The 25,017-nt window shown below is 36.6% G+C and overlaps 1 protein-coding gene and 1 long non-coding RNA gene across 3 annotated transcripts; both read right to left on the bottom strand.

Annotated features, from left to right (window-relative positions):
- Window positions 1-6,748: 6,748 nt before the first annotated feature.
- On the bottom strand, window positions 6,749-12,186 carry LOC117302692. The gene is made up of 3 exons (XR_004520446.1): window positions 12,065-12,186; window positions 11,367-11,463; window positions 6,749-7,131 (listed from the first exon to the last, which is right to left on the bottom strand). It is a non-coding gene; the product is annotated as an uncharacterized LOC117302692 (long non-coding RNA).
- Window positions 12,187-15,614: 3,428 nt separating this feature from the next.
- LOC117302359 lies at window positions 15,615-24,422 on the bottom strand. Of its 2 annotated transcripts, none has more exons than XM_033786280.1 (4): window positions 24,201-24,422; window positions 21,930-22,081; window positions 20,737-20,952; window positions 15,615-16,986 (listed from the first exon to the last, which is right to left on the bottom strand). In XM_033786280.1, exons 2-4 carry the CDS (start codon window positions 22,072-22,074, stop codon window positions 16,046-16,048), a joined length of 1,302 nt encoding a protein of 433 aa, XP_033642171.1. In that variant the 5' UTR covers window positions 22,075-22,081; window positions 24,201-24,422; the 3' UTR covers window positions 15,615-16,045. The 2 variants fall into 2 exon arrangements, with proteins under 2 accessions (XP_033642171.1, XP_033642170.1); XM_033786279.1 differs by having other exon boundaries at window positions 24,316-24,422.
- Window positions 24,423-25,017: the final 595 nt, after the last annotated feature.

Genomic DNA, 25,017 nt, shown 5'->3' with positions numbered 1-25,017 from the left:
ACAGACAAATCTTACTGAGCACAAACAGGGCCCATTTGCATAGAAGTGCTAAGCACAGACAAATCTTACTGAGCACAAACAGGGCCCATTTGCATAGAAGTGCTAAGCACAAAAAGGAGCTACGCACAACATAAAAATGCATACAGAATAAGTTACCATAACAAACCATGTCACGTGTACATCCTGCTTGTTTTTGCTAAGCAGAAAATAATTATTTAATAAAATGCTTTTACTGCTTAAAGAAGGCAGTGTTATGTTTGGCCTAGATAAACATCCAAAATTTCATAAAGTTTTCACTGGTGCCTGCTTAAAGAAGGCAGTGTTATGTTTGGCCTAGATAAACATCCAAAACCTCCTCAAGTTTTCACTGGTGCCACTCGTTTTTTGCTCACTGATGCTACAAAGCGAACTAGATTTTTTGTTTTGTGCTTAACCATACATTTTATTGAAATGAAAATAAAATAATGCGACAAGCTAGCTATTATTGTGAATACAAGAAATTAAAATGAGGCAACTAGCTTTCTGTTCGTGTTTATTGCTAAATAACATAACCATGCATTATTTAAAAATATTGTTACAGCTTGTTTTAATGACATGACAACGCTCATAGTGGATTGCGGTCGATATTGTTTTTTTACTAGGCTGAAGCCCCTAATAATTATTAGACAATAATTAGAGAACTAAGTTTCACATTGTGAGACGTCTTATTTCAAATTTGTAGTCAAATTTAGGTTCCAATTAAACCAATCAAGAGGTTTCTTGAAACAACTATTTCAATAACTTATTTATGAAAATACCCATTTTGTCACAAAAGTCTGAATAAGGGGGGAGTTGAGACTGTCTTGGGTGACTGAATCTTTCGCCACCCGTTTAAATTTATGGAGTGCGCCCTCTATAGTTTAGATTTAGGTAGGCAAAGAAGAGGGGAATTTTGACGTTGATCATCGTTGATATTTTTATCTGCAAACTTCAGGCAAAATGTCTCGTTCAAGCCCATAGAAAGGATATATGTCAATGTGGCTGTTCGACTGAGGATGACCGGAGATATCAAGGTATGTTTTGGAGTGATATGTTGAGAATCACGCATTTCCTGATACGTTTATATTTGCATAATGGCATGTTTTGATTTTTACGAGGAGGCGACCTAACGGCATGATCATACTACCCTGACAGGTGGTGCCTGACTACGGCGACAGTCCGGCTATAAGCATGGCGGTGGGTGATCGTAGTTATGCGTGTATGGGATACGTGTACATGTTTTTGTCTCTGCTTACAGAAGATTTTCCCACGTATTATTTGCTCCATAATAAACAGTAGACTCGGGATTATTTGTTTACTGTTACTAGTGTTACTGTTAGTGTTTATCAGTTATGAATATGACTGAGTTAAGTTTCCATCAGTACCTCGTCCCCCCCACCCCCTAAATCCCATCATAGAGTAAGGACAGAGAAAAATCCCATCAATACTGATCTGTACTTTTCAAGGTTCCTCGTCCACCACGGTTTACACTGCTGAGTATTTAGGTCCAGCATTATAACTACTGGAGCTGTAGTCCCCATTTTTGTGGCCAAGATATTAAAGGGGCTACTACAAATTTCGCTCAACAAACATAGTACAGATAACTAGTACATGTTTCACTGTGGCCCTTTTCGGTCGTGGCTTTATTGAGCTTTGCAGCTTTTTCTACCTCCGTGATTAGGCTAAGCTAAAAAAGTTAGAACCCTTTTTTATTTTCTGGGGTCAAGGTGTTTTGAGAAACGTAATTTTTTTAAGGTGATAACTGTTTTGAGAAACTTTTCTATTTGAGAGTCGATTTTTGTTTTTAAAGGTGTTTCGCAAAAACATGATTGTAACATGAAAGGTATTTTGAGAAACATAATTATTGTTTTAGGTGTTTCAATCAAACTATTAATTTAAGGTGTTTTAGAAACTTAACATATTTTAAAAGTTTTTGAGAAACATAATTGTTTGCCAGTGAAGTGTATTAACTGTTTCCCTGGTTACCTATCAAACTGTGTTTATCCCTGGATAAAAATGTTTTGTTGTTATACATGTAATTTCAAAAGTCCAATCATTTCTAACTTTAACCAAATTTTCAAATCTAATTGAAACCCCAATTTCAACACCCCCCTCAAAAAATAGATAAAAGTTAAGTTTAAAACAAAAACTCTTTGCATCATTTTCTTTTTACAGTGAATGCATCTGAGAAACACAAATTTCTTTTTAATTTGATTTTGTTTCCCTGTTTTGTTCAATTTGTACAATTTACTCTTGAAGAACTTTTTTTTTTTTCTCTTGGTTTGTACACATTTTTGGCGGTTTATGAGTATGACAAACATAATTGTTTTCTGCATACACAACTCAAATATTTATTGGGAAAATAATATTTTTGTATGTCAAATTCGTTTGCTGTAGTTGAAACTGTAAAATATTTATTATTGAGCAATGTATTGTTTGTTGTGGGGTATCGTTTATTGAACAGCTTGATTAACTTTTATGTGCTTGATTATGAGAAACTTGTCATAAATTGTTAAGAAACATTTTTTTTTTTAAGCTTGTTGGAACACTAGTTTTAGCAGGTATTAATGGCGAATATAGTTGAAAAATTGTTCATTCACACAACATGGCCCAACTTCATGGCTCTGCTCACCCTAAGCGAAAAATTGGCAATTACGGAAGCAGGAAAGAAGGGACTCTTGCCTTGTGTGATTGTGTACTCCACATTACTAGACATTCTTCGCTTACACAGCAAGCACTGAAATTCGGGGCTTGCCCTGCAAGCAAAGAATGGTGAAGCACAGAATTTGCAGTAAGCAGTCATTTAAAGCCCTTTTGAGGTATGGCGGATGTGACAGGAGTGTGCTGTTTGGTTTGGGTGTATAACAGACAAATTTACCAAAACCTTATAGTGTTGTAGTATTGTGTCCATATCTCAAAATGGCTTATGAAGGTTCGCCCAGGAAAGTTTACTTAGGATATCATTTATGACATTTTTATTGACTTAATTTTTGTGTTTTTTATTTTTGTGTGCAGGTCAGACATCCAATTCTAAATATGGGCGGTGATGTTTGATTCCAACGTTGACATCTGCTTGTGACTCCTACATGGGGCAGCTATGTTTGGATTCCTACAGACAGCACTATCTGATTCCTACATAGACAGCAACATCTGATTCCTAAATGGACAGCAATGTCAGATTCCTACATGGACAGTAACATTTGGATTCCACATGGACAGCAACGGCTGATTCCTATGGACAGAGCGACGTTTGGATTCCTACATGGACAGCAACGGCTAATTCGTATGGACAGTGACGTTTGGATTCCTACATGGACAGCTTCTTAAGGATTCTTAAACGGGCAGCAACATCTGGTTCCGAAATGGACAGCAACGTCGCTGATTCCCACATTGCCAATGTTTTTTACCACAGATCTGTGTGTGCAAACTGGGTAGTAAAGAGAATCTTAGTTAAAAAACAACAACAATTTCAGACTAAAATATTATGGTTCAATTTAAGGCACTGGACACAGTTTTGTCAAAGACCAGTTTTTGCACTTTGTGTATCACAACTATGCATAAAGTAACAAATCTGTACAATTTTTTTGTACTCGATTAGTCATCAAAGTTGCAATAAAAATAATGACAGAAAAAGTGTGCTTCCAATGCATAATACAAGGCTTCAGGTCTGATGACTTTTATTATTTGAGTGAGAAATAACTACATTACTCCAAAAGAATTCACAAATTAATATCCATAATCCAGGAGTGTGTGTTTTCAGCTTGATGGATAATTTAAAGAATTCACAAATTAATATCCATAATCCAGGAGTGTCTGTTTTCAGCTTGATGGATAATTTTAAGAATTCACAAATTAATATCCATAATCCAGGAGTGTCTGTTTTCAGCTTGATGGATAATTTAAAGAATTCACAAAATTAATATCCATAATCCAGGAGTGTCTGTTTTCAGCTTGATGGATAATTTAAACAAAGTACTGTACTCAGGTTTTTTTTAGAAGACAAGTGTTATTTTATCATGTGTTAAATAATAAGTAATCAAACTTGTCTTATTTAGTTATCTATATCAAACTTGAGTTATAATCAAACGCAGTTTTAGGACTTTGAAATGGTTAGTATTATTTGATGTAAATAATTTAAATAACTGGTAAAAAGCTGATGATAGAAATTCTAGATTAAATTAAAAATGAACGATTAACGTTAATTGCTGTTATAGCATGGAGTTTTGTGCAATATTAAAACTGTTCATTATTATTACTGTAATAAATAAAAATGGTACACTATTAATCTAAACCCGTTTTTGTTTGACTGTCATTATTTTGTTGCCAAACCTGTATTTATTTGTTTAAAAAGCTTTATTTGACTTCATAAAACGAAACAAACATGTGCACAATAAGGCTTAGCTTATTCAAATTTTATTAAAAGAAAAAAAGGAAAACGTATTAAATTTTATATTAAAAACAAGACAGACAACAAGTTTATGTTTCCGTGTGGCCGAGTAGGCTATTGATTGCTAGTCTTGATTCAAGAATTTTCTTGAGAGAGAGCGCGCCCTCTTGTGGCAATATTAATTGATTTGGCACTATTAATTACATATTAATTAAAATCGCCACAAGAGGGCGCACTTTTTACGACTGAATCGCTACCCTGTAAATACGCGTATAATACATGTGTACATCAAATTTCGTTCTAATGTTTACCACATCGAAATTTTTTTTCTCCAACCCGGAAGACGCCATAGCCTAGCGGATAGGGAGACGGCTTTGAAAGACTACACTGGAGACATCTGTGCGGGTTCGAGCCCCGGCCAGGACACCACCCACATGGAGACACCAGAGGAACGCCCACGGACCCCGGACCACAACGAGGAGGCAACATGGCGGAGATACACCAGGGGGAGGCGTGGACCCGGAGAGAGAGAGAGGGGGGAGCGGTGGACCGGGTAGGAAGGAAAGTGGAGGCGAGATTTTTTTTTTAAATTAATTTTTATTTAATATTTCAATTAAAAAAAAAAAAAAAAAAATTAACGGTGAATGATTTTCTTAAAATCGCCTGAAACGTACGCTCGTTAATTTTTTTTATTTTCCATCAAAGAAAATCCAAAATTGTAAAAACTTGTAAAAATCACCACTAATTTTTTTTTTTTGGTAATTCATTTTCTTAAAATCGCCTAAAACGCATGCTCGTTAATTTTTATTTTAATACTTTTTTTTTGGCCTCAAAAACTCTAAAAATCACTGAAAATTACATAACTTGAGGGTCAAAAACCTTCAAAACACCCTTAAAACAGTACGGGATACACTACAAAGTGTCCTATTTAGCAATCTACATGTAATACGTATTCTGGTGACAAAAATGTTCACAGGAAAGTGGGTTTTTCAAATAAATAATTGCTTATATAACTCTAAAACTCTAAAATTGTAGATGCCATAACTCTTATTACATCAATTTCAATGCACAGAACACACGTTCGTGACTTCTAACCTTCAAACTTCTTATTTTTTTAGTGTAACAGATAGTATGCTTCGCTTTACTGTGAATTTCGTAGCTGTATTATTTAAAAGGCTTGTTTAAAAAGGGCCTTTTTATACACAATAACCTTGATAACATAAGCTATATTAAACAAGTGTGTTAAGAAATTAGTCTGATACCTACATTAAGAATAGTGTTATATAAGTACTAAGAGACAGGAAGCCAGACTTCCAAACTGTTGCAAAAAATTGTATGGAAGCTTAGAGCGGCCATCTGCATTGACAAATTTCCAAGTTAAACACATCAAATAAATCTAAAAAATTAGATAACTTTGTATTTTGGGGTTCTCATGTATTTGCAGAATCTAATTTTCAAGATAAAATGGTGGAAAGATGCAATACAGAACTTTAAGTACTAAGCATTAAACTTTATGGACATGCAGATGTTCACTCTAAGTTTCCATACATTTGCATTCTGTTTAAAACTAAAGGCCCTGCTCAATTTGTACAACGTTTTACAGTTAAATATCATCATTTACCACATAAATAAAAACCAAACTAAGCATTTAAAACATGTTTTAACTCTGTCTGACCTGTGTAAAAATTATGTTCACTTTACATTAACCATGCATAGGCCTATGACAACGAGATTGCATGACTTTTTACTTCATTGCTTTGTATGCAGTGCTCTTTGATTTCTGCATTTCATTTACCATTCTTCAGGCCTGATGCTTCATTCTTGTAAGGGGAAGGCTGTTTCTCAGTAAAACGCAAGAGTAAGAAGGAAATTTGAATAAGTACCGGACCATTTTGGGCACCAAGGCAATGACAAAGACCGAGTGCATGGAGGCAATTGCAGCGTAATTTAACTCCGCAAAGTATCAGGCCTGATGAATCAAAAGAGTTATAAAATGTACACAACTATATCCAGCAATGTTTCACTTCATGACATAACATAACATAGGGCTCAACATGGTAAAGATCTGTAGGATTTGAAACTTTGCATGGTGGAAGAAAGATATAGAAAAGTTTGCGGTAACACCATGTAATAACAATCTCTAAATGAGTTGGGGTGGTTCTGAAAAGAACCGTTGGATTAACTCGACGTTTCGATCAGTATGCTCTGATCGTCTTCTGGAGAATTCCCGAAGACGATCGGTATGCTCTGATCGTCTTCTGTAGAATTCTCCAGAAGACGATCAGAGCATACTGATCGAAACGTCAAGTTAATCCAACGGTTCTTTTCAGAACCACCCCAAATCATTTAGAGATTGTTATTACATGGTGTTACCGCAAACTTTTCTATATGGTAAAGATCTGTTTACGCTGTACACTTAGTTTGATTTAAATTCATAGCTTTGAATTAAATATAAACTTTGTCAAGTTGTAAACAGTAAAGACTGATGTCTGAGTGGTTTTTTAAGAGTCCATTTGTAAACAGATCTTTTTACAACAATTTAAAACTCACTACGTGAGACGTACCTTAACATCTTAGTATTGAATGAATCACAAGGTTGAACTGAATTAGGTTGAGACGCTGAGAAGATGACGTATTTGAAATCATGACGAGGCAGCATCTCACAGGCTCTCTTCAGTCAGGCTGGCATATCTTTCGTACCACAGCTTGTCGTCATCTTGGGTGTTCTATAAACAAGTTCACAAGACAAAAATAATGCTCATGAATTATATGTCAAAAAGAAAACATTGTACACAGATGTAATTAAGTTTATAGAAGGGGCTGTTGATTGGTGGTGGATCCAGATTGGCAGAAAAGTGTTTTACATCTCAAGGGGTGTTCATATTAGGAACAGGTCAAGAACGGCAGATGACTGGTGAGCAAGGATACAGAATGTTACAGAATCATAATGGCGACAAGTTTAGAAAAACAAACCAAGTGTTTTGTACCTTAGGCAATACAGATTTGAAGTACTAAGGGGTAATAATATTGACGATGGGTCTAGAAAACCAGAGTAAGCATTTTGCACCTTTGGCATTGACACAGATTGAAGAGAACTAGAGGTAGGCTAAGTACGGGTTTAAATAACAGTAGACAAGTGGAAACAGCTTTGAAGTCGAACCGTCCCCCCCCCCACCCACTTACCCAGGGCAATGAGATCATAGGCAAATCATTGTACCCTCATAGTTGAAAAGTTTTGAAAAATTTAATAGAAAAGATGTTGATGGTTCACAAATAAAGCATGTTTTTACATGTTGTACCTACATGTACGAAACTAAACTAAGGGGCCATTCACAGTTATCAACATTTTCAACAGTTATCAACATTTTCACAAGCGTACAAAGCTCACACTGGGAGAGGGGGTTATTGTGCAATTCACCACTTGTTGTTTATTTGGTTTAATTAATTGTCCCATCATCATCATCAACTTGAATACCTCTGTCAATACCCGACACACCGATACACTTGTATTCAACCATTTGTATGCTAGAACCCTCAGCCTAAAAAACACTTCAGTTCATTCTTTCCCTCGTGTTTGGAGCGGTCTGCCAACAAATATCTGCAACTCCCTCACCCTTGATTCATACAATTGTTTTAAAAGATACCTGTGTCAGCACTTCCAGAACCTGTAGAGTTTTTCCAAATTGTTTTTAATTTATCTGTTGATAAAGATTGGCCCTTTTCTTAATTTCTATATTTTTATTTCCTCATTTGTTCATTGTTTTTAGGTCAGCTTTTTTAAATTCAATAGTGCACTTCCAAATAATCTTGCTACATTTAAATAGGTTTTTCTTAACATATACATATTTATTTTGTTCTTAATATTTATTATATTTTCCAAAGTTTATCTTTACTGTTTTTAAATGTTTGTTAAAGATTCTATTCCTATTTTAAGATTGGATTGATAGGCTTTCGAGTCACAGTGGTTAGGTTCACTTTTATTAATCCTGGCCATCTTAGAATGGGCTTGTCCTGTCTGTTTTTATAATTGTCTTGCTTGATTGCCAGTGCTCTGTCTCACTCAATCATTGGTTTACAATTGTTCTAGATGTCATAAGTTTACATTCATTGTTTCTTATACTGTTATATTTCTTTATTTATATTTCAATATTGTATCTTGTACTGTTTGTTGAAATCTTGGCCGAATAAATAATAATAATAATAATAATAATAATGCCCGGCGTACAGTTTTCTGAAAAAGTGTTTATAAATCTAACAATAAAATCTTAGCCTACAAGAAGCTTCATAGCCATTTTAGCATTGTAAGACTGAAAACTATAATCTGAGTTATACCATTTAATAAACAGTATCACTTTCTTCAAATGATTTTCCTCTAGAAAATTATCAAGCCCTGACTCCTTCACTGGCAGTGCGGCAACCACCACTCGGCTGCTGACACACCCCCCCCCCCCACCCCCTGATACGTTGGGTGGGGTGGGTCTTGAATGGCAGACACAGATTTGACGGGTGTAAAATGTTGGGGGCGGGTCCTGAATGGCAGACAAGTGGGGTTCATATTGGATTGATGTTGGGGCGGGTCCTGAATGGCAGACAAGTGGGGTGCATAGGATTGATACAGATTTGAAGTAGAAGGGGTAAAATGTTGGGGCGGGTCCTGAATGGCAGACAAGGGGGTGCTTTGGATTGATACGGATTTGAAGTAGAAGGGGTAAAATGTTGGGGGCGGGTCCTGAATGGCAGACAAGTGTTGTGTATATTGGAGTGATACAGATTTGAAGTAGAAGGGGGTAAAACGTTGGGGGCGGGTCCTGAATGGCAGACAAGGGGGGTGCATAGGATTGATACAGTTTTGAAGTAGAAGGGGTAAAATGTTGGGGGTGGGTCCTGAATGGCAGACAAGGGGGTGCATAGGATTGATACAGATTTGAAGTAGAAGGGGTAAATGTTGGGGGGTGGGTCCTGATCGGCAGAAAAGTGGGGTGCATAGGAATGATACATATTTGAAGTAGAAGGGGAAAAATGTTGGGGGCGGGTCCTGAATGGCAGACAAGTGGGGTGCATAGGATTGATACAGATTTGAAGTAGAAGGGGTAAAATGTTGGGGGGCTGGGTCCTGAATGGCAGAAAAGTGGGGTGCATAGGATTGATACATAATATTTGAAGTAGAAGGGGAAAAATGTTGGGGGTGGGTCCTGAATGGCAGAAAAGGGGGTGCATAGAATTGATACAGATTTGAAGTAGAAGGGGTAAAATGTTGGGGGTGGGTCCTGAATGGCAGAAAAGGGGGTGCTTAGGATTGATACAGATTTGAAGTGAAGGGGTAACATGTTGGGGTGAGTCCTGAAACAAATGGCTGAAAAGTGAGGTGCTTATTTTAAATTAATACTTTAAGATCGCCCAAAACATTTTCACCAGAAAACATCTTCATTGTGAGAGGCTTAAAGCACCTCCATGCTTAAAGCCAACTCTGTTTCAAGCAGTTTTTAAAGAGTGGCATTATAGACAAACTGTCGAAGTTGACCTATATTCCAGTTGGGTAAAAAATGCTATCATGGCCTAAGATACACATTTGAAGTAGACGGGTAACATGTTGGAGGCGGATCCTTAAAGGCAGGGAAGTGGGGTGCATATTTCGGGTTGATACTTAAGTTCTTCTTAAAAAAAACGTTTTATTTTTCACTGCTGCTCCAATATTGTTTTTTAGTTTTGTTATAGGAGCATATAAATTTTCCTAGATAACATAGACTGTAAGCATTGCTCTTTTGAGCAGTTTTTAATTGTAGACATAGGGAGTTGATCGACCTAGTCAAGTTGAGTTAAAAATGCATGCCTCCTCATTCTTAATTTTTTTTGTAAAAAGCTTAGACAAGAAACTGGGTTTTTTTTTTAAGTATGCAGTTCTGATGTACAGATTTGTAGTAGAAGGGGTAACTTGTTGGAGGCGGATCTTAAAAAGCAGAAAAGTGGGGTGCAATTTTTGGATACAGACTTTTTTGTTCACTGCTGCTTCAATATTCTTTGTTAAGTTCTTTTAAACAATGTTTCATTCAAACATCTAGGCCTAACAATAAACATTTTCATATTTGAGCAGTTAGTAATTTTGGGTCAAAAAGTGGCCTCCTTCTTTCTTGTGAAAAAAAAGCCAAAACGAGAAACTGTTTTTATTTTTTTTATTTAAGTATGCACATGTATAGGCCTAAGGAAGTAGAAGGAGTATTATGTTGGGGGCGGATCCTGAAAGGCAGAAAAGTGGGGTGCACAGTTCAGTATCACCCAAAAAAGTTAACCACTTCATTTTTAAATGATGCTTCAATACTGTTTTCAAAGTTTTATTTTACAAAACTTCATCATCTATAGACATTTTCAAAGGCTTAAAGCCCTCTCTTGTTTGATCATTTTCATCAACATACTTAATAGTCTTTCTTTGCAGTTTTATTGAGTGGCATTAGAGACATAGGGAGTTGACCTAAGTTGGGTAAAACAAATTAACTTTAATAAATAAAAGGAGGTCTCCTCCTTTCTTGTAAAAATACTAAGAAAAAAAGAGAAACTGTTTTTTAAGTTTGTAGGCCTGTAGAGAATGGGCAAGATATTTGGGATGTGGCCACAAGGGCAGACAAGTGGGGGATGGCATTGATATGCTTTTAAAGTTGAAGGGGTAACATGTTTGGGACGCATAATGGAATACAAATATTAAAAGGGTTACCTTTGGGGTGGGTTCCAAAATATCAACTTTAGGAGATCTTGTAAGTTAGGATTGTGAAGACATCCAGTTTACTGGAAGTGGTTGGAGAAGGGTAAAAAATGGCAAGGGTGAGGGGCTTGATGTGTCAGGGGCGTGGCTTAAGATTGGCAGAATAGAGGGGTAACGGCATGTCTAGGTTAGGGCAGGTTGACAAAGCAGATGGTTGATTTCTAAAATAGGCACCCCTTGATGAGAGTATAACTTTTAAGAACTCACCATTATTGCAAACGGTAGATTGTGGTTCAAAACTGATGAGGTGGGACTGCTAGTTGTCGTAATCGTGAAATGAACAATCCAGAGCAATGTGATCCATCTGGAGAAAGAAAAGCAAATAAAATAAAATAATACCCTTTAATACAGAGTCAATGTTTAATATTTCTTTTTCAATTTTGTTGGGGTGATGGGAAGGGCAGGGAGAGGGGGAAGGGCAGGGTAGGAAGGGGGGGGGGGGTGCTGTCAAAAAGAACCCAAAGAAGAAAAGTGGAATTTTGACTGCTTACTGAGCAAGGCCATCTTCATTTTTTATTTAATAAAATCTTATAAAGTCTTTTAAACAAGTTTGTAAAAAGGGGCACCAAGGAAAATAAAAAATAATTGGTCTGATTTGTTTTTGTTTCATAGTCATCTGATTACAAAACACAAAATAATCATAAACGATGCAGACATTCCCGAATTAGTTTGAGGTAAAATGTGTCTTGTAAAAAGGTACAAAGTGTCTTATCTTAACAAGGTACAAAGTGTCCAAGGTACGAAGTGTCAAAAGTCACTTCGTAAGGCCTACCTTTGCAAAAGGTAGGAAGTGTCCAGGGTACGAATGGAAAAGGTATAATACAATAAGTCTGCTGCTGACATTAGTTGCTTAGGTTACCTCAAATAAAAATAAGTTTTACTAAGTGAAATTAGAGTTTAACTACCTTGATTGTATCATGGAAGAGGATCATTCATAGATATCTACATATATCCAGCTACTTGTCAAAGTCTGTCATTATGTGAGGACATGATGAAGTTGCCAATGCCACCAAAACATCGTCGTCCTGCCTGTATGTCATAACACTCCACACTGGAGTATGTCCACACTCGCTGGCACTGCTGGCAGCACACTGTGACTGTGCGCACACGACGAAGGAAAACATAAACACATCTACGATCAGTTTTCACTCCCTACCAGTCACCAAGGAGTGTATGCATGATTATTAGCTTTGGAGTAATCCTCAAGACTTATGAACAGCCACATTTGAAAAGAAGAGTCCTTGTAGATATGGTTCAAACCAGACATTTTGTTGAATTACTCAGCTGTCATCGCTCGTCGAACGTAAACATTGCCTCCATTATTATTATTAGCACGCTGCATTACGTCATAGTTATCTACAATTGAACTATGGAGGGCGCACTCCATAAAAATAAAAAAATCAGAAAGTTTTTTATTTATTTTTGATGCGTAAAAATATTGAAACCTTTCTTTTCACAATATATGTGGTTGTTTCTTTAAACACCCAACTGTTGACCCACACTGTCCTCAAATAAGGAGACAGGTCGTCTTGTCAAACGACTTCAACAACTTTTAATGACAACTGTCTGTACTTGTATAGAATTTATTACCAAAAAAGAGGGTGCGGGGGTGGCCGGAGGGCATCTTAAAACTGAGAGTTCTCATCTGACGGGCCGGTAAATGGCACTGGACACTAATGGTTGTTCTCATCTGACGGGCCGGTAAATGGCACTGGACGCTACTCATAATAGTTGTTAGCAAAACAACTTACTTGATACAATGGGGAGATGTTGAAAGTATAAAACAAAATGTTTTATTTTATTTCGATACCTCACGCGGTCTCGAAATCAAGCATTTGAAAGAAACAACTTCGAAACAACTTCGTATGACAAAATGTGGTTGTTTCTTTCATTATTATCTCGCAACTTTGTCGACCAATTGAGTTCAAATTTTCATAGGTTTGTTCTTGTGTGCATGTTGAGGTACAAAAAGACTTAGTGTGAAGACTGGACACTTACATTTAACATAAGGTGTCAAGAAACTTTTGTTCAAAACAACGGGTGTTGATTTTTATTAGAGAAAGTCTAGTTGACCCACTTTTCGCTCAATTAAATTACAGTTCGTAGATCCAATACATTAACTTGTTGAATAAATTACGTAAGTTTATAATTCCTGACGATGCCTAAAGCAAGCGAGTCAAAACATTGAGACCAATATTTAAGAACTGTCACAGCGCATCAGTGCAGTCACGAACATCCAGTAGATGCTCTATACCATCCGCCAAATATGCAGGACAGCAGCTCTTTTTAGAACCGAGAAGTCTCCCGAAAAATCCGAAAAATATACTCCACGGTAGTAGAATTAAGAGCAAAAACAAACTCTCCCTGGCAAGTAGATACACACATGGTGTTACCATAAACCAAAATATTGTGTATGTTATGTACGAAGATGCACTGTTCTACATTATGCGCCCCAAAACGACCTGAAAACAATCCTGTTTCGCTTTGAAAGTCAGACGAAAATTACACCATATATCACTTTGTGTTTCTTTACAATTCATAATAACATTCTATTTTATTTTATCATTTAAAACTATTAATAGTCAATATATTTTACTAGGAATTTGAAATACTATACTATTATATAGTTTTCCAGTCAACGTTTCCTGGCCAAGGTAAATAAATAAAATAAATTAATAGTAATAACAATAAAACAAAAACAATAGAAATAAACAACATCTAAATCAGTTATAAAAATAATGTAAAATTTTTGCTTTCTTTTTAGATACTACACAACTTTTCCTGTGTATATGTGTTATATTTTAAGCTATAAAAACACACGAAATTAATCGCCAGTTATACTTTTATCTGGTGTACCAGGGAATTCTGTCCACTGGAGATTCGGTCCCCCATATTATAGGAGATGCTTCAAAGGAGGGCGCTACCAGAAGTAGTCAGTACAAATTTTGCCAAATTGGTGGTGGTGGGGGGGGGGGGGGGGGGAATCTCCGAAAAGGGGGGGGGGGGGGGGGGGGACACACAGAATCTCCTGCCACATATAAAAAAAAAACGTGCCAGGTACAATTTGGTCACTACTACATGCATACCAGTAAAAGGGCAAGTTTTATACATTGTATAATCTGGCAGAAATAACACAAAAAACAATACGACTTTAAGCTAAGCTCCCTAACAAAGGTTTAAAGGCACTGTTGGACCGTTTGGTAATTACTCATGATAAATACTGGCACAACATATTACTTGGTGATAAGCAACGGAGAGACATTAGCAGTATAAAACATTGTGAGAAATGTCTGATGAAGAAAATGTAGTTTTTGAGAAAAGGGTCAGTTCCTCACTAAAATATTTTAATCTGAGCCTAAGACCTTGCTCAGGCATTTGAAGGAAAAAACTAACTTTGTGCGACAGTGGTGTTTTTGTTTTATTAATTTCTTGAAATTTGATGACCAATAGAGCCCAATTAATTTTCACAGATTTGTTACTTCATGCATGTTGGGATATAAGAAGTGAGAATTCTGGTCTTTGAAAATTAACAAACATGTCCAGTGCCTTTAAAGGATTTTAGTATTTTTTGAACAAAAAACACAATGTCCACAGATTTATGTTAAACCCACACAGTTTGAAGACAATGGTGGTAGAAAGGGAACCCTTAGGTGCTGTAGTTTGTAAGAAAATTGGAAAAACAATGTCATGAAAGTCTGTATTACATGCTAAGATAATTTTCGTCTCATTGAGACTTACATTAATTTCGTGACTTGTATTACTCATTTCTCAAAAACTTGAGCACCACAGTACGTACCCAGTCGTCAATTTCACCAAACTCATCCTAACTATTAAGGATTAATCTTAGGACTTAGGATGAGTTAAGTTCCCTATCTAAAGAGGTAGGACGCATTGAACCCATCCTAAGTTAGGAGGGGTTTACTCATCCTAACTCGTGAAAAGATTAATCCTAGCATTAATGAAATCAGCTGCAGACCCTTTAATCAATCAGTTTGGTTGCACTATCTGCACTGAGTCAAGTCCAACAAACAGGGGTACATTTTATTGGTTTTTCAAAATGACTTCACCATTATGGTTAGTATTTTGCACAATTCGGTACAATCTCTCCTACATTGATCTACCTACATGTAATAATTGGGGGTTTTAAATACCCTAGACACTATTGGTAATTGTCAAAGACCAGTCTTCTCACTTGGCGTATCTCAACATATGCATAAAATAACCAACCTGTGAAAATTTGAGCTCAATTGGTCGTCGAAGTTGCGAGGTAATAATGAAGAAAAAAAACCTTGTCACACGAAGTTGTGTGCTTTCAGATGCTTGATTTAGAGACCTCAAATTCTAAATCTGAGGTCTCGAAGTCAAATTCGCGGAAAATTACTTCTTTCTCGAAAACTACGTCACTTCAGAGGGAGCTGTTTCTCACAATGTTTTATACTATCAACCTCTCCCTATTACTCGTAATCAAGAAAGGTTTTATAACAATTATTTTGAGTAATTACCAATAGTGTCCACTGCCGTTAACAAACAAGTGGCATCCAAATAGACAAGATCATGAGACAATTTTAATGAAAGATGATGACATCGTGAAGATGAAACAATCCAACATTTTATCACAATTTTAATGTAGAATGTTGTCTTCAAGAATGTGTTCCCAAGACAACTTATCCTGTGTTTTTGACATTCTATGATGACATCCTTTCTTGAAAGCAACATCTTACATTAAGATTTTGTCATCCATCCTGAGATAAATAATGATATCAAGGTGTTGTAATCTTATTATTGTGATGGCATCATCTTGAAGTAATTTAACGCAAGAGCTCAACATGTGGTATGACACTTCCAGAGTTTTGTAATTAATAAACTTTAATAATGTTCATTAATCTTTATATATGATTGCACTTGTCATTAATTGACTTTTTGATGTATTTCATATTTTCAGACCCTTTTGTTGTGCCAGGAAACTCAAGTTCCACCTGTTCAATGAGGCTGATAACCATCCGTCGATTCAACTGCCCCCTCATGGCTTTACCATTCTTTGTATGAACCTCTCCTCCTTCATAGTTATGAGTTTTAAGTGTCTCAACAGAGAAAAAGAACTTTAGAAGACTACGAAGGAAGGCAGTGGAGGTCTTACTCTTTAATAGGATGTTATGATATTCCACACAACTAATTAAAACTGGGGCAATATATTCTTCTTTAGCATTTGTTGAATCAAACTTAATGGGGATAACAACAAAGTCGTTTTGGACGAGTCTGCAGCGTTGGGTCCCCGGTGCGTCGGTGGAAAGGTCAATTGTTTTGACTGCACTTGAGTTGGTTTCAAAGGAGGAGAATATTTCAAGTGGTTGTAGGAGTGAGTTGGATTGAGGATGTCCATTGGATGCCTGCTGCCTTTCAAGTTGAGGCAGTTCGGATGAACCACTTATTGACAAATCAGTTTGTGGAGATAGTCTCTCAAATGTTGCAGACTCCCCATCACTACTCTCACTATTCACAACATAACAAGGGTATACAGGAGGTCTCGGTTCCAGAACCTTAGCGCTTATTGAGCAATCTTCAACCTGCTCATCTAGTGGTTCATTCTTAACACAATAGTCATTAGTGACCTCTGAATGTGAACCAACCACTCCATCAGTTTTAATGAGGGTTTCCAGAATCTCTTGCATTGTTCTCTCAATGTTTTGGACTTGTTGCTTTAGAGCTCGTTGGTCTTGAAGAAGCTCACAGAGGACTCGAGACAAGTCAACATCGGAGTGTAATCCAAGCCTTTTAGAATTCTCTTCTTCCTGTCGTGATGTAATGGTGAGAGGATGGAGACTGCAACCTGGAAATTAACAACAAAAAGTGTCATAAAACCTGCACAAAAAGGGAGGCCGCCAACAAAGGGCTTGATAGGCCTAAGTCAGCTGGTATACAGCGTCACACATTAATCCAAGGTCATTGATTCAAATCCCGCTCTTTTAAATTTGTCTTTGTTCAACCCAACAGTATTTTAAGATGTACCCAATCAGTTTCCCTTGTGGTTTGTAGGATAATCAAATACACAGACTTGCATCCCAAAACAAAGATATAGGGACAACTTGCATTTGTATTTAGATCTACATTTATAGGGTAGATTGACTTAGCTTTCGATCCAAACGGACCTTCTTTAGAGGAAACATAGTTCTATCAATTGATATGAAAAACGAGGGAACAAGGATTAAGGGAAGGGATCAAGTAAAAGCAGAAAATTTACAGCCAATCAAAGTTTGTTTTCAGAAACAGTTGGTGGCTATGATTGGTTAGGACAAAGGATGGTAAGTATTAAATTTGCAAAACAAATTACTAAGTTATAAAGAAAAAGTTAGAAAACCTGTAAAAGGTTATTTACAAACCTGTGAAGAGAACAAAAAACCTGCAAAAAAAGTTATTAACAAACCTGTAAAGAGAGAAACAAAGTTATTTACAAACCTGTAGAGAGAAAAATAAAACCTGCAAAAAAAATAATCAGTTATTTACAAACCTGTAAAGAGAAACATAAAACCTGCAAACAAATTATTAAGTTATTTACAAACCTGTAAAGAAAAAGAAAAACTGAAAAAAGACAAGTTATTTACAAACCTGTAAAGAGAAAGACAAGCCTGCAACAAAAATAATCAGTTATTTACAAACCTGTAAAGAGAAATAAAAACCTGCAACAAAAATCATCAGTTATTTACAAACCTGTAAAGAGAAACATAAAAACCTGCACACAAATTATTAAGTAATTTACAAACCTGTATAGAAAAAGAAAAACTGAAAAAAGACAAATTATTTACAAACCTGTAAAGAGAAAGAAAAACCTGCAACAAAAATAATCAGTTATTTACAAACCTGTAAACAGAAAGAAAAACCAGCAACAAAAATTATAAGTTATTTACAAACCTGTAAAGAGAAAGAAAAACCTGCAACAAAAATCATCAGTTATTTACAAACCTGTAAAGAGAAAGAAAAACCAGCAACAAAAATTATAAGTTATTTACAAACCTGTAAAGAGAAAGAAAAACCTGCAACAAAAATCATCAGTTATTTACAAACCTGTAAAGAGAAACGTAAAAACCTGCAAACAAATTATTAAGTTATTTACAAACCTGTATAGAAAAAGAAAAACTGAAAAAAGACAAATTATTTACAAACCTGTAAAGAGAAAGAAAAACCTGCAACAAAAATCATAAGTTATTTACAAACCTGTAAAGAGAAAGAAAAACCTGCAACAAAAATAATCAGTTATTTACAAACCTGTAAAGAGAAAGAAAAACCTGCAACAAAAATCATCAGTTATTTACAAACCTGTAAAGAGAAACATAAAAACCTGCACACAAATTATTAAGTAATTTACAAACCTGTATAGAAAAAGAAAAACTGAAAAAAGACAAATTATTTACAAACCTGTAAAGAGAAAGAAAAACCTGCAACAAAAATCATCAGTTATTTACAAACCTGTAAAGAGAAACGTAAAAACCTGCAAACAAATTATTAAGTTATTTACAAACCTGTATAGAAAAAGAAAAACTGAAAAAAGACAAATTATTTACAAACCTGTAAAGAGAAAGAAAAACCTGCAACAAAAATGATAAGTTATTTACAAACCTGTAAAGAGAAAGAAAAACCTGCAACAAAAATAATCTGTTATTTACAAACCTGTAAAGAGAAACATAAAACCTGCAAACAAATTATTAAGTTATTAACAAAACTGTAAAGAAAAAGAAAAACTGAAAAAAAAATCGATAAGTTATTTACAAACCTGTAAAGAGAAAGAAAAACCTGCAAACAAATTATTAAGTTATTTACAAACCTGTAAAGAGAAAGAAAAACCTGCAACAAAAATAATCAGTTATTTACAAACCTGTAAAACAAACATGCAAAACAAATTAATCAGTTATTTACAAACCTGTAGAGAGAAAAATAAAACCTGCAAACAAAATTAATAAGTTATTTACAAACCTGTAAAGAAAAAGAAAAACTGCAAACAAAACATTAAGTTATTTACAAACCTGTAAAAAAAAAACATGCAAAACAAATTAATCAGTTATTTACAAACCTGTAAAGAAAAAGAAAAACTGAAGAAAGAAAAATGATAAATTATTTACAAACCTGTAGAGAGAAAAATAAAACCTGCAAACAAAATTAATAAGTTATTTACAAACCTGTAAAGAAAAAGAAAAACTGCAAACAAAACATTAAGTTATTTACAAACCTGTAAAAAAAAAACATGCAAAACAAATTAATCAGTTATTTACAAACCTGTAAAGAAAAAGAAAAACTGAAGAAAGAAAAATGATAAATTATTTACAAACCTCTAGAGAGAAAAATAAAACCTGCAAAAAAAATGTATCAGTTATTTACAAATCTGTAAAGAGAGGGGGTAACTTTGTAAGGGGGTAACTTTGTAAGGGGGTAACTTTGTAAGGGGGTAACTTTGTAAGAGGGTAACTTTGTAAGGGGGTGACTTTGTAAGGGGGTAACTTTGTAAGGGGGTAACTTTGTAAGGGGGTGACTTTGTAAGGGGGTAACTTTGTAAGGGGGTAACTTTGTAAGGGGGTGACTTTGTAAGGGGGTAACTTTGTAAGGGGGTAACTTTGTAAGGGGGTAACTTTGTAAGGGGGTAACTTTGTAAGGGGGTAACTTTGTAAGGGGGTAACTTTGTAAGGGGGTAACTTTGTAAGGGGGTAACTTTGTAAGGGGGTGACTTTGTAGGAGGGTGACTTTGTAAGGGGGTGACTTTGTAGGAGGGTGACTTTGTAAGGGGGTAACTTTGTAAGGGGGTAACTTTGTAAGGGGGTGACTTTGTAAGGGGGCGGCTTTGTAAGGGGGTGACTTTGTAAGGCGGTGACTTTGTAAGGCATGACATTATAAGGGGGTGACCTTGTCAGGGGGTGACTTTAAATGGGGGTGACTTTATAAGGATTTTTTGGGGTGAAAATTCAAGAACCCAAGCGTCCATGACAAAGTGATGCTCTTTTGCTTTGTATATTCATTTGTTTACTCGTTAAATGGTTGTGTGTTTTGTTACAGAAAGAATGCTAGTTGGACTCATGTCAAAGTCACAACTATTAATTGCTCAGTCAAGTCATGTCTACCGTTTATCATCTACTAGATTAATTGTGCTGCCACAACTACTACAAAAATAGTTGCAACGACTACAAACAAAAGTCGCAACTACCTGTTTTGTGAACCAATTTTGTCGCTCACAGCCATTCACAACAACGTAATTTACTTTCAAAACACAATTAGACTTCAGTGACACAATCCTTCAATCCTTTCAACATGAGTTTTACTATTGTGCATACAAGTGGCAAACATTATGCCACAATGCATCTTGGTGGTTAAAAATTAGTTGCGACTTAGAGGCGAGACTAGTGGAGTAATAAATTGCACTAGTTGCCCAGGGGTCGATTTCACAAAGAGTTAGGACTATTTAGGACTAACTTAAGACTGGTCCTAAATTATATTAAAAAAATGTACGACTAGTCCTAAGTTAGGCAAATAACTCGTCCAAACTCTCGAGATAAGATTAGTCTTAACTCTTTGTGAGATCCACCCCAGGCCTACTTACCATTAAATTGATGTTGGGTGTTTGTTTTAGGATCAAAAATCCGCACATGATGCTCCTCAGCATTGGTACAGCTAGATTCTTTCTGGATGTCTTTGTTGAGTCTCTTTGGTGATGGTGATAATGGAGATGGTGACGATTGAACCTTCCTCTTTGAAGAGGACGCTAAGATTCCTCCATCCAACTCTTGGATCTGCTCTTCAAGTATTTCCTTGCTCTCTGTCTCAACAAAAAATAAATCAATTATAAAACCTGAACAAAACTACAGTCATCCATCATGTCCATTCTATAGCCCGCTCCATACGCTATTGACATACTTCGGTAACAAGTTGTGAAGTTTGATTGGTCGAGATCCAATCACACATACATTGTACAATGGCTAAGGATGCGTGCTGCAAGTTATGCATAGCGCACATCCTTAGCCATGGTACATTCGTTTTTACTGGTGTACATTACCTTGATAGTTCCCACTGTTGGTAAATTTCCAGTGCTTTGTAGGAAACAGCCACAAGTTCAAAATAAATAACTAATAATAATAACAATAACTCTTGTAGCGCATTTCACAATAACCCAGAGATGCCAACATTGAATTTTAAAAAAGAGTAGCATCTCCCAAATGTTAAGGGCGAGCGCAGCTTGGGCTCCCTAAACCGATCTTTCTATTACACTCTACAATGCTAATTAGCTCATTTTCAGGCATTGTTGTGAAATAACAATTACCTGTATGCATCAACAGAACAGCTACAAATGTTTATAATCTTCTGACTATGTTTCAAAAATAAATGTAACATAAAAAAGGGTGGCCTTACTTAAATGTTTTTGTTTTAATGATCAGAAATGCAACAACAAGCTATTGGGAGAGAAAACAAATAAAAAATAAATAAAAAACGTGTGCGTATTTTGGGCATTGTCTGGACATCGGTGCTACAATTACTGGTAGGAAAACATGGAAACTGTCTAGCTTAGACCTCACAGGCCACTCAGTTGAAGGTATTTTTGTACAGAAGGTCTCCTTTTTTTGTCGCCATTATTTCGTACTTTTTTTGCCAAGCTTCGATGAAGTACATTTACAGACAGCGTGGGCACAATAATAGTGGATACATGAGGGCATGTATACTGTTAGTCATAGTGTGTAAATAAACCGTTGGAAAGTATTTCAAAGTCTGTGATTAGAGTTTCATCCACAAGAGTCTTACCTCCTTTCTGGAGAACAACAGCATTACAGAATCGTTGTTTGTCTGGGATGTAGACCGTTATACGATCGTCATCTTCATGTCGTTGGATGTAATCAACAGGAATAACTCTCTTGACGTTGTCCAAACAAACAACCAAGGCATACATCGCTCTCCTGTCATTCAAAAATAAAATACAAAAAAATGATAAATAACACTTCAACCAAATGCACTCAATATAAAAGCAGATTGCAATAAAATAATGTGCAGGTGTCGTGGCCGAGCGTTTTTTTAAAGTGCACCACCACCAAACTGAAGCTCTGACCTATTCAAGGACTAGGGGTTTTATTATTTTTTTATTTATTATTAAATATTTTTTCTTTTTTAAAGTGTTTATTCTTCTTGAAGAATTAAAGCGCCAAGTTACTGTAGTGTAGTGTATAGCCTAAGCTTGGGCGGTTCCAGAAATTTGGGACTCGGTTCCGGTTCCCAAAAAAAGCTCGGTTCTGAGACATACCCGGTTCCACTCTATATAAAACTTAAGCCGCCCGTCCCGAGCTCATACACACACCATTGAGCCGATCTATTTTAACTGAAAATAACCAAGTTAATCAGACATTGGTCCGAAGCTCACACACACATACACACAATTGGAGCCGATCTATTTTTAAAGAAAAATTATTACCAGAATACCCACCAAGTCAATCAGACATCGTGCCACCGAGCACCTATTCTCCATGCATTTATAATACAAGTCTTTGATTTAGCCAGCCGGCAGCAGTACGTCCGTAGTGCAGTACGCCGTAGTGCATGCCTGTAAATGCATACAGTACTGTGTGCATGTGTTTTGTGCATGGGACAAGCTTTTATGAATATGGATATATCGGCAGCCAATCACAACGTGCTGTCTGGTTGGACTTTGGACTCTGTATATCTCAGCATATGCCTATGCATCATCTGTGCACTGTGTGTTGTATAATAATGCAGCCACATGTGATAGTTGATGCTCATGTCGGCTTGAAGCCTTTGCACAGTGTATCTGCGGTCACCGTTTTCAACATCAAGCCTCAATTTCTGGAGCCGGTTCATCCCAAGATCGGCTCCACAGAGTCTTTTATAATTGGGACTCGGTCTTTTGAAATCGGAACCGACAAAAGCGGGTACCCGGTTTCACAGAAGAGTGGAACCGCCGGTCCGGTTTTCAATTTGGAACCGGGTAGAATCGGGTAACCGAAGGAACCGCCCAAGCTTAGTATAGCCCACCTTGTAAATGACAATGTTATCGCTCTTGAGCTCTCTTGGACTTTGGTCTTATCATCTGTTGACATTTTGGCAACTGTACATGGCCTGTCGCAATGACTTGTATTTAGCACAATTTTTTCTTAATATTGGTCAGTGCAAAAATTACATTCTAAACTTTGAGTGTGCAAAAGCAAAAATAAAAACATAACCTAAACCTCATTGACTTCTCCCTATGGAAAAAAATATAGTGTGTCTGCATCCCAATCCAACTAGGCCTACCCGGAAGGCACTAAAAACTAACTTCTACAGCGGTTCAGAGCTTTTCGTGCGCTCTCGGAACATTCCGGCACGGTTCGCGACGATCCTCCACGCAGCAGGTTTGAGGAGTTGTTACATAAGAGTGAACTAACCACTGGGACCTGGTTGTTTATATTTTCATGTTTAAAAGATGCAAGCACTGCTTCAGACCTCTTTATTCAAGTACATTTGTAGCACCAGGTTTGGGGATTTGTTACAGAAGAGTAGACTAACCACTAGGACCTGGTTGTTAATATTTTCATGTCTAAAAGATGCAAACATATGCAAAATGACGTCGTCATTCTCGCTCGGGTATTCTCCGATGGGCCGAACCGCTGTGGAGTTTAGTATTTTAATTTAGTGCCTTCCTTCATTGAGTGCGTCTGCATCGCATTTTCAGAGCAGTAGCGCTAAGCCCTATATTTTTGTGTATTCCTTCCACTTCCAAGTTCAAAGTAGATTGACAAAGAATTGACCATAGCCCTGTGACGTCAGTCAGTGCAACGGAGGAGTCCAACCTGGCCTAGTGTAGTATATAGTAGGGAAAAGTTTCCGTATAGCGCCACCACTTTTTCACTCGGTATGAAATATAATATAGTATCTAATTTACCTAAATGAGATATCCCTTTTTGTATACGGAAAGTTATCCAAAAACATAACATTAACAAGACAGCCATTTTATGTTTAAGTTTAGTTATTAATTTTAAAAGTAAAGATGTGGCCTAGTTTCCGGACAAATATTAAAACCCAACTTACTACTTTACGTTACGTTGTACTTGTAGTTTGTTCTGCAGTGTGTATCAACGTGTGTTGTAACTGGAAAATAAATTGATGTATTAAGGCCTATGGCAAATAATACAAACAAAGTTACCCGTTTTAGACGTGCAATGTTGTGTTGAATGGAGTAAAACAAAACACAAAAACAGAGTGTGCATGAAGAAGTCCAATCAGCAGCACCGGCTCGACCTCCAGAAATCACAAAAACGTCATAATAAATATAGCGCCCTCAATTGACCATTACGAAATAATGTGTGTGTGTGTGTATGGGGTGGGCGCGGCACGCAGCCGGTATGAGGGGGGGGGGAGAATCGCAGGCCTGGGCCACCGGCTGCCTCTACCGTTTTTCTTGATTGCATAAGCGGGGACTTCCTACACTCCGCCGGAGATTCTGTTCCCCTCATCTGAAAATGTTTGCATGTAAATCACGCGATCGAAAACCATCTCAACCATAAAGGCAAAAGTCCTTGGTCCACCATCACCTGATTTGTGTGACCGTAATTCAGGGTGAGAAAGGGGTAAATAAAAGAAAAAAATTCAACCCCACTGAAAAACAAGTCTGGATAATATAGCACTCTGCTGTTAACCATTCAATTTGTAAACTCTATTTGTGCGTCTAGGACAAAATGCCGACGGCTATTCGTTTCTATAAACAGGCAGTTTAAATTGTGTACACCAGCCAATCAGAGAGTGACAACCTCGTTGCAAGCCACACACGTGATGTTTTAATTGTCCAATGGGAAACCACCATGACACAGAGAGTGACACAGATGTCTTAGCGATCCCAGGCACCAGT

Source organism: Asterias rubens, chromosome 18, assembly GCF_902459465.1.
Source record: "Asterias rubens chromosome 18, eAstRub1.3, whole genome shotgun sequence".
Taxonomy (NCBI): Eukaryota; Metazoa; Echinodermata; class Asteroidea; order Forcipulatida; family Asteriidae; genus Asterias; species Asterias rubens.
The sequence above is the reverse complement of the archived record's forward strand: the minus strand, read 5'-3'. Positions and strand labels throughout refer to the sequence as shown.

Coding starts and splice junctions, on each gene's coding strand:
- LOC117302359 (XM_033786280.1), bottom strand. CDS start 22,074: ATGTATGCCTTGGTTGTTTGTTTGGACAACGTCAAGAGAGTTATTCCT. Junction 20,953..21,929: donor TGTTGTTCTCCAGAAAGGAG/GTAAGACTCTTG, acceptor TTGTTGAGACAG/AGAGCAAGGAAATACTTGAA. Junction 16,987..20,736: donor CACCCAACATCAATTTAATG/GTAAGTAGGCCT, acceptor GTTAATTTCCAG/GTTGCAGTCTCCATCCTCTC.